Source organism: Equus asinus, chromosome 2 (genome assembly GCF_041296235.1).
Source record: "Equus asinus isolate D_3611 breed Donkey chromosome 2, EquAss-T2T_v2, whole genome shotgun sequence".
NCBI classification, from domain to species: Eukaryota; Metazoa; Chordata; class Mammalia; order Perissodactyla; family Equidae; genus Equus; species Equus asinus.
Genome location: NC_091791.1, coordinates 140,720,168 through 140,730,495, shown reverse-complemented (window position 1 = coordinate 140,730,495; position 10,328 = coordinate 140,720,168). Strand labels below are relative to the sequence as shown.

Here is a 10,328-nt window from a genome sequence, read left to right as displayed (position 1 = left end):
TGATGTCGGCCTCCTCCGCCACTCGGTAACCTCCATAACGGCAGGGGCCGTGGCTATCTGTCGAGATCACGGTGGCACTCAGTAAATACTTTTTGAATACACAGACGAAAAGCCGCGGAACAGACAAACGACAAATGGTGCGACAGCACACTCAGCCGGGGCGTGACGTCACCCCGCCCCTTCCGCCCCTTCCCGCCCCTCCGGGCGCCCCCTTCTCCTTGTCTGTGTCTGTTTCCGGCGTTTCAATAAAGCTCGATTCGGCTCGAAGAAGACCTGTTCTTCCGGGAAAATGGCGGCTCCCGCTCGTGCCCCGGAGTCCCCGCCGGCCGCGGATCCGGCGCCAGCAGCGGGGGCTGCCGAGGAAGCCGAGTGCCCGCCGCCTCGCCAGCCGCAGCCCCCGCAGAATGTGCTCGCAGGCCCGCGGCTTCGAGCCCCCAGCTCCCGAGGACTTGGCGCGGCGGAGTTTGGCGGAGCTGCAGGAGATGTTGAAGCGCCAGGAGAGACTTTTGCGCAACGAGTAAGCTTGGGTCCCGCCGAGTCCCTGCCAGGCTCCTTCGGTTCGGTCTGCCCGGGACGTGTCCCTCCGCTCCCTCACCCCGTCCCTTGCCTGGAAGGTGACCTTGCCTCAGTCAGATCGGCCCATCCGGCCGCTAGCGGACGGCCTGCGACCGCACAGCCGCCCACGTCCTGGCCGGCATTTCAGCTCTCCGTTGGCTCCGCGTTGGTTTTATTTACTCAGCTACCGTGTCGGTTGCCCCCAGGGAGTTCTGAATCCTACATCCTTTCCTCCCGCTCCCCTCATCGTGCCCCAGACACCTTGTCCATTTCATCCCTAGATCTTATTTGTACAGGAACCCTAGGAAATAGAGAGAGTGGGATGTAAAGAGTGGTCTATTAGGCAGAGAAAGTTTGACTCTCATTCAGCTGGCCGACTTAACAGATTTTAGCAGGGGGACTATATAATGGAAGTGATTTTTATTAGTGGTATTTTTAGTAGTATTTTTTAGGAAGCTTAATTTAGCAACTTGGTGCAGGATGGCTTGAAGGAGTAAGAAGCAGAAAGATATTTTCAGAGAGATTACCAACAAGGGGGTTGTAAGAAAGTAAAATAGAAAGGTAGTCGGGGGATTGGAAAAACTACATTAGGCGTGGAAGAATTGAATGCGTAGTTGAAGGAGAAGGCTGAAGTTTCCAGATATGGTATGGAGAACCATTAATGAAAATAGGAAAAATGGAGGAGGGGGGCTAGGTCCCAGGTTGACTTTACTTAGGGTGTGTTGAATTAACTACTTACCGAGTTAAAAGCTGGAGAAGAGGTCATGAGGCTCAAGAGAGAGAGAAGTTTGGGAAAATACAAGACTCTCAAGTGGAGAGAGATGTTGATAGTTGGAATTGTGGAAAGGAACGAATATAGTGTCACAGAAAGAATAGAGGGCCTGGGATGTAACTTCCCTCCCCATTTATTGTATAGGTAAAGAAAAGGGAATCTGAAAAGTAACTTCTGTCACTCAGCAAAAGGGACAAATGATCACTTGGGGGATTCCCAGTAGAGACAAGTTTTTTGACTTTTGTGAGAATGGGATTTTCATCTATAGCAGTGAATTAACTTTTTGGTCTCAGGACCCCTTTATACTCTTGAGAATTGTTGAGCATCCCAAAGCACTCTTGTTTTATGGGTATGTTTACTAATATTTATCAATGTATTAAGAATTACAAACAAGAAAGGTTTAAAACAGAAGAATACACAAGCACTCACATTCCGTTAGCCGTCAGAACAATATCATTACGTATCATGTGGCCTCTGGGAAACTCCACTGTATCAGTGTGAGAAAATGAGAGTGAAATGGCGAGTGGCATCTTAGTATTTTCACGAAAATAGTTTTGACCTTGCAGACCCGTCCACCTTCCCTCCCCAGGAAGGTCTTAGAGATCACACTTTAGAAACTGCTGATTTTTGGAATGTTTTATATGGTACTTATATGCTTAAAATACTTTTGCTGAAATTCTAATTAGATGAGACAAATGAGGCATATTCCCTTTTCTTCCTGCATCTCCTTGTTTTTTTTTTTTTTTTTTTTTTTTCTTTTAAGGTTTTATTTTTCCTTTTTCTCCCCAAAGCCCCCCAGTACATAGTTGTATATTCTTCGTTGTGGGTCCTTCTAGTTGTGGCATGTGGGATGCCGCCTCAGCGTGGTTTGATGAGCAGTGCCATGTCCGCGCCCAGGATTCGAACCAACGAAACACTGGGCCGCCTGCAGCGGAGCGCGCGAACTTAACCACTCGGCCACGGGGCCAGCCCCTCCTTGTTTTTTTTTTGAGGTATTTGCATAGTGACTGTCTGATTTCATTCCTGTTTTGGGGCAGTTGGAAATCAGATTTTTGCCTTAAAGATCCATTTTTCTCCCTTTGACCATAATGCTTTGTCTTTCTATCTCAAGTTTCAAAACATGGCTCTAATGTATACATGTTCTTTTCCATTTGACAGAAAATTCATTTACAAATTGCCCGACAAAGGTAAAAAGATATTAGACTCTGTTGCCAAAGTGAGAGCTGCCATTGCAGAATATGAAGAATTTAGAGGGAAAAGTAAACTGTTTCATCCTGTTAGTGTAGACCGTAAGCTAAGGCAAAGAGCAGTAGCAGGTGTGGACACGGATAAGGCCCACAACTCTGACCAGATCCTTGATACTTCATCACTAGTTCCTGGCCGTTCCTCTGTAGACAACATCAAGTCATCTAAAACAACCTCACAACGACAGGGACTTGTACATCCTACTCGCAGAGGCGATGCAGGGGCTTCAGAGGTTTGGTACACAGTGAACAGCTGCCCAGCTTCCAGCAGCAGAGCCAGGGTGCCCTCCTCGTCTGAAGCTGGTGCGCATCTCCCTCAGCATCGTGTTGCAAGTCAAGCAGAAGATCGTTCCAGCAGCTCTGACAACCTGGTTATTGATAGGTTACAAAGGATCACAATTGCAGACCCAGGTGAACACCATTTGGAAGAAAACTCGAGTCCTGAGAACTTGACAGGCCTTTGTAGTGGGCCTCAGAAGAAGCCTCATTACATGGAAGTACTCGAAATGCGAGCCAAAAACCCAGTGCCGCCACCACACAAATTTAAAACCAATGTGTAAGTACCATCGGAAACAGGCCTGTCACAGGAAGATAATGTTTGTTAAACTCAAAAATTGGGAGAATACTCTCAGTTCAGTGGACCTTTGTGTGAGAACTTCTTGTGTTTAGGAATGAGCATATTGTGGAAACAGACCAGAGGATTCATGTTGAAAAATACTTTAGTCTTCTTGCCCACATAATTGAAAAGGTTTTAAATAGCAGATGGAGTATTAAATTTCAGGATACTTAGCCAATATCTCATAATAACTACAGAGTTAGAGACTTTATTATGCTTTTTTTTCCCAGAACCATTTTCTGGTAGACAGCTCCCCCCTTTGATTAGACTGTAGGCTAAGGGAAAAGCACTAGCAGGAGCTGATAGACTTTCTCAGCAGAAGATATTTCTGTGTTCACTCTATGTAAGCAGCAGTTGCCGTGGGACACAGAAGGAAAGATTGTGCTTGCGGAGAGTTTAGGACCTGGATGAGGACCCAAAGCTTACACACTTAGAAGGACATTAAATTATATAATAACAACTTCAAGGGGAAGGGAACTGAGAAGGGATTAGAAAAACTGAAAGCAGATTCAGGCAGGATCTAACTAGCCCTGCTTCTAAATTCCTTGTCATAGTTTTGTTCTTGAGATCTTCAGAAAAAGAAAAGCTCTTTGAAAAGAATGTTATTTACTTGTATGCAAATACTGGTACCTGCCCAGATTTCAGATACAAAGTCAGCCGCTCTGCCTATCTTTGAAAAACGGAAAAAGTCTAGTTAAAAATACCTAAAACCATTTTTTTATTATTATAAAGAGACTTTAAAGTTTAATCCTACCCCACCGTTCATTTTTTTTTAACCTCAAAACATTTTGTTTCTTCAGTATAGAAAACCAGAATTATATTACATTAACTTTTAGTTAGGAATAGAAAGTAATCTTTGATTAAGTAATCTTTCATCTTATGTGCAGTGAGGTATCTCTCCTCACTTCTAGGGAGACAGAAGACCAGAAGCATCATCTAGTTAATACATTCAGCAGAGAATAAACCGATCCCGGTTCTCTATTATGGTCATGTCACTAGAATTGAGAGGGGGATAAGGGAATAGCAATGAGGGCCACAAAGGTTAAGGAAGTTTCTGAGAGACAGCCAGCCACAGAGAGTTGTATGCAGTTATCAGGAAAGGCTGGGCCTTGGTGAGTCAGTACACCGTAGGCAGGTGGAGGTTGGGAAGTGAGATGAGGTGGTGTCTTTGGGCCTCCTGCACGCTCTCCTGGCTCCATTACCACCTGGGTCCTGGAGGCTGCCCCTCATCTACCTGTAGCCCAGGTCTTCTCGGAACTTCAGATTTGCATGGCCTGTTACCTGTGGAACCTGACCATGGCGGTGTATGAAGTAGAACTCTCATTTCTTCCCACACTGACTTTCTCATACTCCCTAAGTTAATAGTGCCACCACCTTGGTTTTTTGTCTAAAGTATCTTCCTTTTCCCTCATCTCCCTCTGCTAGCCATGAAGACCTACATAATATATATCCTTGACCTTCCTCTCTAACCATTCTTACCTTCATCTTCTCCCCTGTCTCAGTGAAGGCTCTCATCCCTCTCTTGGGCTATAACTGTGACCTCTTTGGCCTCTAGTCTTAATTCTACCAGTCCATCCCCTCCTTGCTTCCAGAGTGAAATTCTTGAATGCTCATCTGAACCTGTTACACAGAATAGAACTCTTCACTGTGGGCTGGACCGTCCCTCCTGCCCAGACTATCCACTGCCTTTTCCTACTCTTCCGCCTCCAGTGCTTCCTTTTGTGCTGCAGCCTCTTGCCGGTCCCTCCCAGCTGGGATACCCTTCTCCCCTTTTTACATGGGGAGCACTTATTATTCCAAGACTCCTCAAATTTTACTCTTTTGAAGCTTTTCTGGCACCCTCCCTGTCTTCCCATTGGAACTGGCTGTTTGCTTCTTTATGTTCCACCGTACCATGTACAAATGTGTATCATGGTACCTGTGATACTATATTGCACTGAAACTGTTTACAAGTTTGTTTCTCTCTACTGGGCACTAAGCCCCTTTGCAAATGTTTTTGAATGAAAAAATGAAAAGATAGCTTCAGTTAAAGTGTAAGGTTTGAAGAGAGAAGGAAAAGAGCCTATCTGTACCTATTATCTGTTAGAGCAATGAATGAATTGTCAAATTACTCTCCGAAAAGCTCCCAATTTAAATACTCCTGTTTTTGAAGTAAACGTGTTTAAAAAAAGGGGAAGATTTTATCTACAAATGTAAATATTGGTAAACGGTTTACTATTATCTTTATGGAAGAATTAACTGCTAAGGTTAAAGGGCACTTGTGTGTGTGTGTGAACGTTATAAATGTGTGTCTATAAAAAGAAAATGGTCTGATGGTATAACATAAGTTTTCCCTTCTTCAGTTTACCTTCACAACAACATGGTTCACCCAGTGATTGTCGGAGAAGAGGGTCTCCTGTGTCCTCAGAAGAAAGGCGGCGCAGGGAGAAGCAGCATCTGGATGACATCACGGCAGCTCGGCTTCTCCCACTTCATCACCTGCCTACGCAGCTGCTCTCCATAGAAGAATCTTTGGCGCTTCAGAAACAGCAGAAACAGAGTTACGAGGTATTTAGGGTATTAATTGTTTCTTGTCTGTGTGTTGGATGTTGCTTACTTAAGTCAGAATTTACTCTAGGTAGTTCAAGGAGGATGGCATTTAATTGAAGGGATTAGGTACTAGGGAAATGGTCAGCTAATGTCATTAGCTCTCAGACATGTGCCTCTAGCTTTCAGAGGGTCTGGAAGTTGCTAGAGCTGCAGAAAACAGCTGGAGATGATCATAGCTACCTGTAACATCAAAGTGGTATTTACCAGGAAATGTGGGGAGACAGCTGCGGAATCTCACCTCTCTCAGAGCCCGTACTGTTAGGGTAGCAATAATATCGCTTCTCTGTCTGCCACCTTGTAAAACCAGTGCGAGAGCTTCTCGGTGGTGGACCCTATCGAAGAGCCCTGCCAAAAAGGTTAGGGAAATGTGGTTTCCAGGCTTCCATCTCCTGCATTATAGGGGAGAGCATGAAAGGGGTGGGGGAATAGTGTTGAGTCTGGACAATTGGCCACTAAGCTTAAAAGCATAATCTGCGGGCCCCTGTGAAGATAGAAGAATCTCCTACTGTTAGTGACTTGAGCAGTTTTGCATAGCACTTTCTTCAAAGATCTTTGTGTTCCGCGTGGATCTTTAAACTTGTGTATTGATAATTTGTGTACAGGATAATCTGAGATGGGAGAAAATAAGTGTGAGGACCATAGTGAGAAAAGAAGGGGTTGGATGTGCTTAGGTAGTAATAATTGGAGCCTCGAGGAAGACAGCAGCCTCCCTCCCTGGTGTTGCTCAGCTGGGTTGTCATCAGGGACTCTATACCAGTTACTCCAGAGCTAGGCTTTTATTTTGTCTCGGCTTTTCCTAAAAGCTTAGTTGGCATGGATTGGCCTTTTTAAGGCACTCCTTTTTAAAATCCACTTGTCTTCCTCTCAGGGCATGAAAATATTGCCTAGTTATGACTATAGCATGGATGAATTGTCTTTTTAAATTGTCTATATGACCTTAAATGCCTGTCCTAAGATATTATTAAGTTGAATTAAACCCTTGAGTTTAAAATTGGTTTCCTGGGTGCAGTAATAGTAGTAGCTGCCACTTCAGTCCTACCTACCCATAATATTCATGGCCTGAGGGGAAGGACATGAAGAAGTTCAAGTGATGTGGGAGAAAGCATGAGAAGGGTGAAGAGCCGGATTAGGAATGAGCATTGCCACCTGCCATCAGTTAGTGGTAATATCCTTGGGTGTATAAAGCACATTGCCAGGGTCTGCAGTTTACCTGGACTTTTTGTTGCATAGTAATGTTCATGGGACTTAATTTGGAGAGTCAGCTTTTTGTTATTAATTTCTTGATTTTCATCATGACATTGAAATGTAACTCTCAAGCCTAGAAGCCATGTTTTAATCTTGGAAAGAAGATTCTTTCAGTCGGAGCATCAGCACAGCATTAGTGGTTTTTGACCTTCGGTAGCCCAAATTGTTCTGTGAATTTGTATATACACATGCATGTGCCCACATAGTTAAAAATGCATCCATGTTTATGACTTGTGGTGCTAAGCTGGCTACTCGATTTCTCATGTAGAGGTGGGATATTTCCATGCACTGTTGTTTATTAATGGAAACCTGTAACTACAACTGTGGCAGGCTCGAGCTCTCGCCAGTGTTGCCCTCTGGTATCTGTGGTAGGCACAGCGTCAGGCCCATCATAACGCTGTGGAGAGCACCAAGTGGACTGTTAAGGCCTCTTTATTTCTGATTCTGTTTAAATGACTTCCCCTAGCAAAATTGTAGGGAGAAGAAGCGAATGTGTAACTTTTTGCTTTGCTTTTTGTTTTAAAGGAGATGCAAGCCAAGCTCGCAGCACAAAAATTGGCTGAAAGATTGAATATTAAAATGCAGAGCTATAATCCAGAAGGGGAGACTTTGAGGAAATACCGAGAAGTAAGGGATGAAGATGATGATCAGTCCTCTGATGATGAATTCTGAAGACGGGCGTGACAGGCATTGGGATAATCTCCTAAATCTCTGCCTGTTGAGATGTCATCGTCATACATCAGGCTTTCTACCAAGTATCAAGATCAGTGTCAGACATTGTTGAGGGAAAGAATTTTTAAAAATTACATAAAGGTAGCTATAAAAGTAGCCCAGTTTGTCCTTCAGAAGATAACTTTCATGTGCTCAAAAAGTTTAATATTTGAATGTTGTGTTTAACCACGTTGTGTTAAAGTTTTGCACTATGTCGTATGTTGGTCTGGTATTTTAGTATATAGTAGAGCACATTTTTTTTTTTCTAAGCCAAATCTAAGCAGGTGGCTGCTTTTTTTCCTTATTATTTCCTTTATCAATTAGCATTTATCACGTCTTTCAGTGAAACATTTAGTTGTCCCAGGCATCGCCTAATATGAATTAGGACAATATAGTTCCCTCCTATTTTGAGTAATGAAGGGAGCAGTGTAGCGAATTTTATGCATGTCTGCATGGGGTTATTGAGGTATTGGCTGTGAGGTACCTGGGAAGACACCCATAGAAAATACTTAACAAATGTTTGTTTCCTTCTTCTGTCTTCCCTTAAGAAGAAACGTTATCTTCTGATTAGGAATAAGAAGTACTGTCAGTAGCTGCTGGAGGGTGGATGGTCTTTCTAGATCACCAGAGTTGCCTGGAGTAACATGAGGTTTAGGAACAGTCTGAGATGACTCCTCCAGCTGAAGGGAGTAGCTCCTCCTGCGTTTGCCTGATGAGTTCATTGCTCTTAGCAGATGATGGGTTCAGTTACAGTACAGTAACGTTTGCTAAGAAAACCTATTTTTTTTAAAGCTACAATGGAAATGTTGTCAATACCTTGCTTTTTTTCCCCCCAAAAGAGGCATATGTAGGCTACAGAAACCTCAAGCTAACATGTTTCTGTAATTTTAAAGGATTATATAGTTGTCTCCAGAGAAATTAACACTTATGTTATCAGTTCTTTGTCTAATATGTTGGAGCCTTTAAACAGTGTTGAAGGGAAGAATAAAAATTAGAGCAACTTCAAGATTTAATGGTGATGTTTTGCTGGTGCTTAATTAAATTTAATTCCTTACTGTAAAAGAGACTGTTCACTTAGGAAATTTGACTGAAGGTACACGTAGGACCGATGTTTGTGTGATGGCGAGGGCTCCATTCTGTATCACGCACTTCCAGTTGTGTCTACTGCTTTACCTTCCCCTTTTGTCCCCTCAAAAAGCAAATGTAAAAAGTAAACTGAGCTAACAAGTTCATTAGTTTTTAAAACTAATAGCAGATGATTTCACAACATAAATTATTTGATGTTCTTTCTTTGTAGAATAACACATGTCATTTCTGGAAAGCGGGATAATACGGAAGGGCTCTCGTGCGTGTGCATACAGTCTCTTGTAAACCTACCAGCCAGAGGGAGCCCCTGTTAACCTTTGGGTATATGTTCTTTGACTTACTTTTCTATGCATAGCTAGGCGTTTATATTTTCAGTGATGTGATCATGCTGCACGTTGGTTCATAGTGTATAGGTTGTAAACATTTTCCTACATTAAATAGTTTGCATTTTAGATAGCTACAGGATGTTCCATTTTATGGGTATACTGTAAGTTTTAAAATCAACTTATTGTGCGACAGTTTGATTGTTAATTATAATGTAACCTGTAAACCGTGATGCAATCAACATCTTTAAAGATAATCATGTTGTATAAAAATGACTTATTTCCAGAAGATACCTTTCTAGAAGTGAAATTGCTAGGTGAGAGTGTAAGTAAATTTTTGCGAATCTTGATATATATCACTCACCACAAAGACTGTGTTCCTTTACATTCTCGTTAGCAATATATCAAATTCCCAGAATTGAAAATTACTGTTTAAAATCTTTGCAGAATGAATAATTGCAGAAAAGGATTACCTTAAAATTTGTGTTTGATTACTTAGTGAAGGTTGAGTGTTTATTTATGTTTATTGGCCATTTATATTCATTCTTTTGAGCATTGCATATTCCTGTCTTTCGTATATTCTCGGAGTGTTTGCCATTTTTATCAGTTTCTAAGTTCCTTGTGAATTAAGATGTCCGTCTTTTGTCATATGTCATTATCCTTTTAGTGTGTTATTTGCCTTTTAATACAGTTCGTGGTGTTTCCGTGTTGAAGTTGTTTTCTTTAAGAGCCTGCCTTTGCGCATGCGCTTGAGCATCCGTTCCCTACCCCAAGGATGCGTATGTATTTATCCTTATTTTCTGCTAATACCATTAAAGTTTTTTCACTTTTACACATCTGTAATTCAAAAGGCAATTTTCAATCCATCTCAGATTTACTTGGGGCTATTGTATGAGGTGAAGATTTAATAGTAATTTTTGCAAATGGTTGACCAGATTGGTTCAGTATTATAAACCACTATTTCCCCACTGATTTGTAGTGCTGTCGTTATAGAATATTAAATTCCTGTGTGTCTTGGGCCTATTTCTAGGTCTTCTAGTGTTTTTCACACTTTAAATAATCATGGCTTTAATCAGTGTTAGTATTTGGTAGTACCAGCCCTGTTCTTCTAAAGTTTGTGAAATATAACCTACAGAAAAGTACATAAAACAGATGTGCAGTTAAATGGATAAAGCAAACAGTTGTGT

At 42.2% G+C, this 10,328-nt stretch overlaps 1 protein-coding gene across 1 annotated transcript; it reads left to right on the top strand.

Annotated features, from left to right (window-relative positions):
* Window positions 1-244: 244 nt before the first annotated feature.
* POLR2M (RNA polymerase II subunit M) lies at window positions 245-9,854 on the top strand. The gene is made up of 4 exons (XM_014839452.3): window positions 245-517; window positions 2,486-3,127; window positions 5,530-5,734; window positions 7,547-9,854. The coding sequence occupies exons 1-4, from the start codon at window positions 405-407 to the stop codon at window positions 7,691-7,693; spliced, it is 1,107 nt and encodes a 368-aa protein (XP_014694938.1). The 5' UTR covers window positions 245-404; the 3' UTR covers window positions 7,694-9,854.
* Window positions 9,855-10,328: the final 474 nt, after the last annotated feature.

What these genes read in the sequence shown, in the direction of transcription:
- POLR2M (XM_014839452.3), top strand. Translation starts at nt 405, where the DNA reads ATGTGCTCGCAGGCCCGCGGCTTCGAGCCCCCAGCTCCCGAGGACTTG. An exon ending in CACAAATTTAAAACCAATGT is followed by an intron (nt 3,128 to 5,529) that starts GTAAGTACCATC and finishes TCCCTTCTTCAG; the next exon opens with TTTACCTTCACAACAACATG. An exon ending in AGCAGAAACAGAGTTACGAG is followed by an intron (nt 5,735 to 7,546) that starts GTATTTAGGGTA and finishes TTTGTTTTAAAG; the next exon opens with GAGATGCAAGCCAAGCTCGC.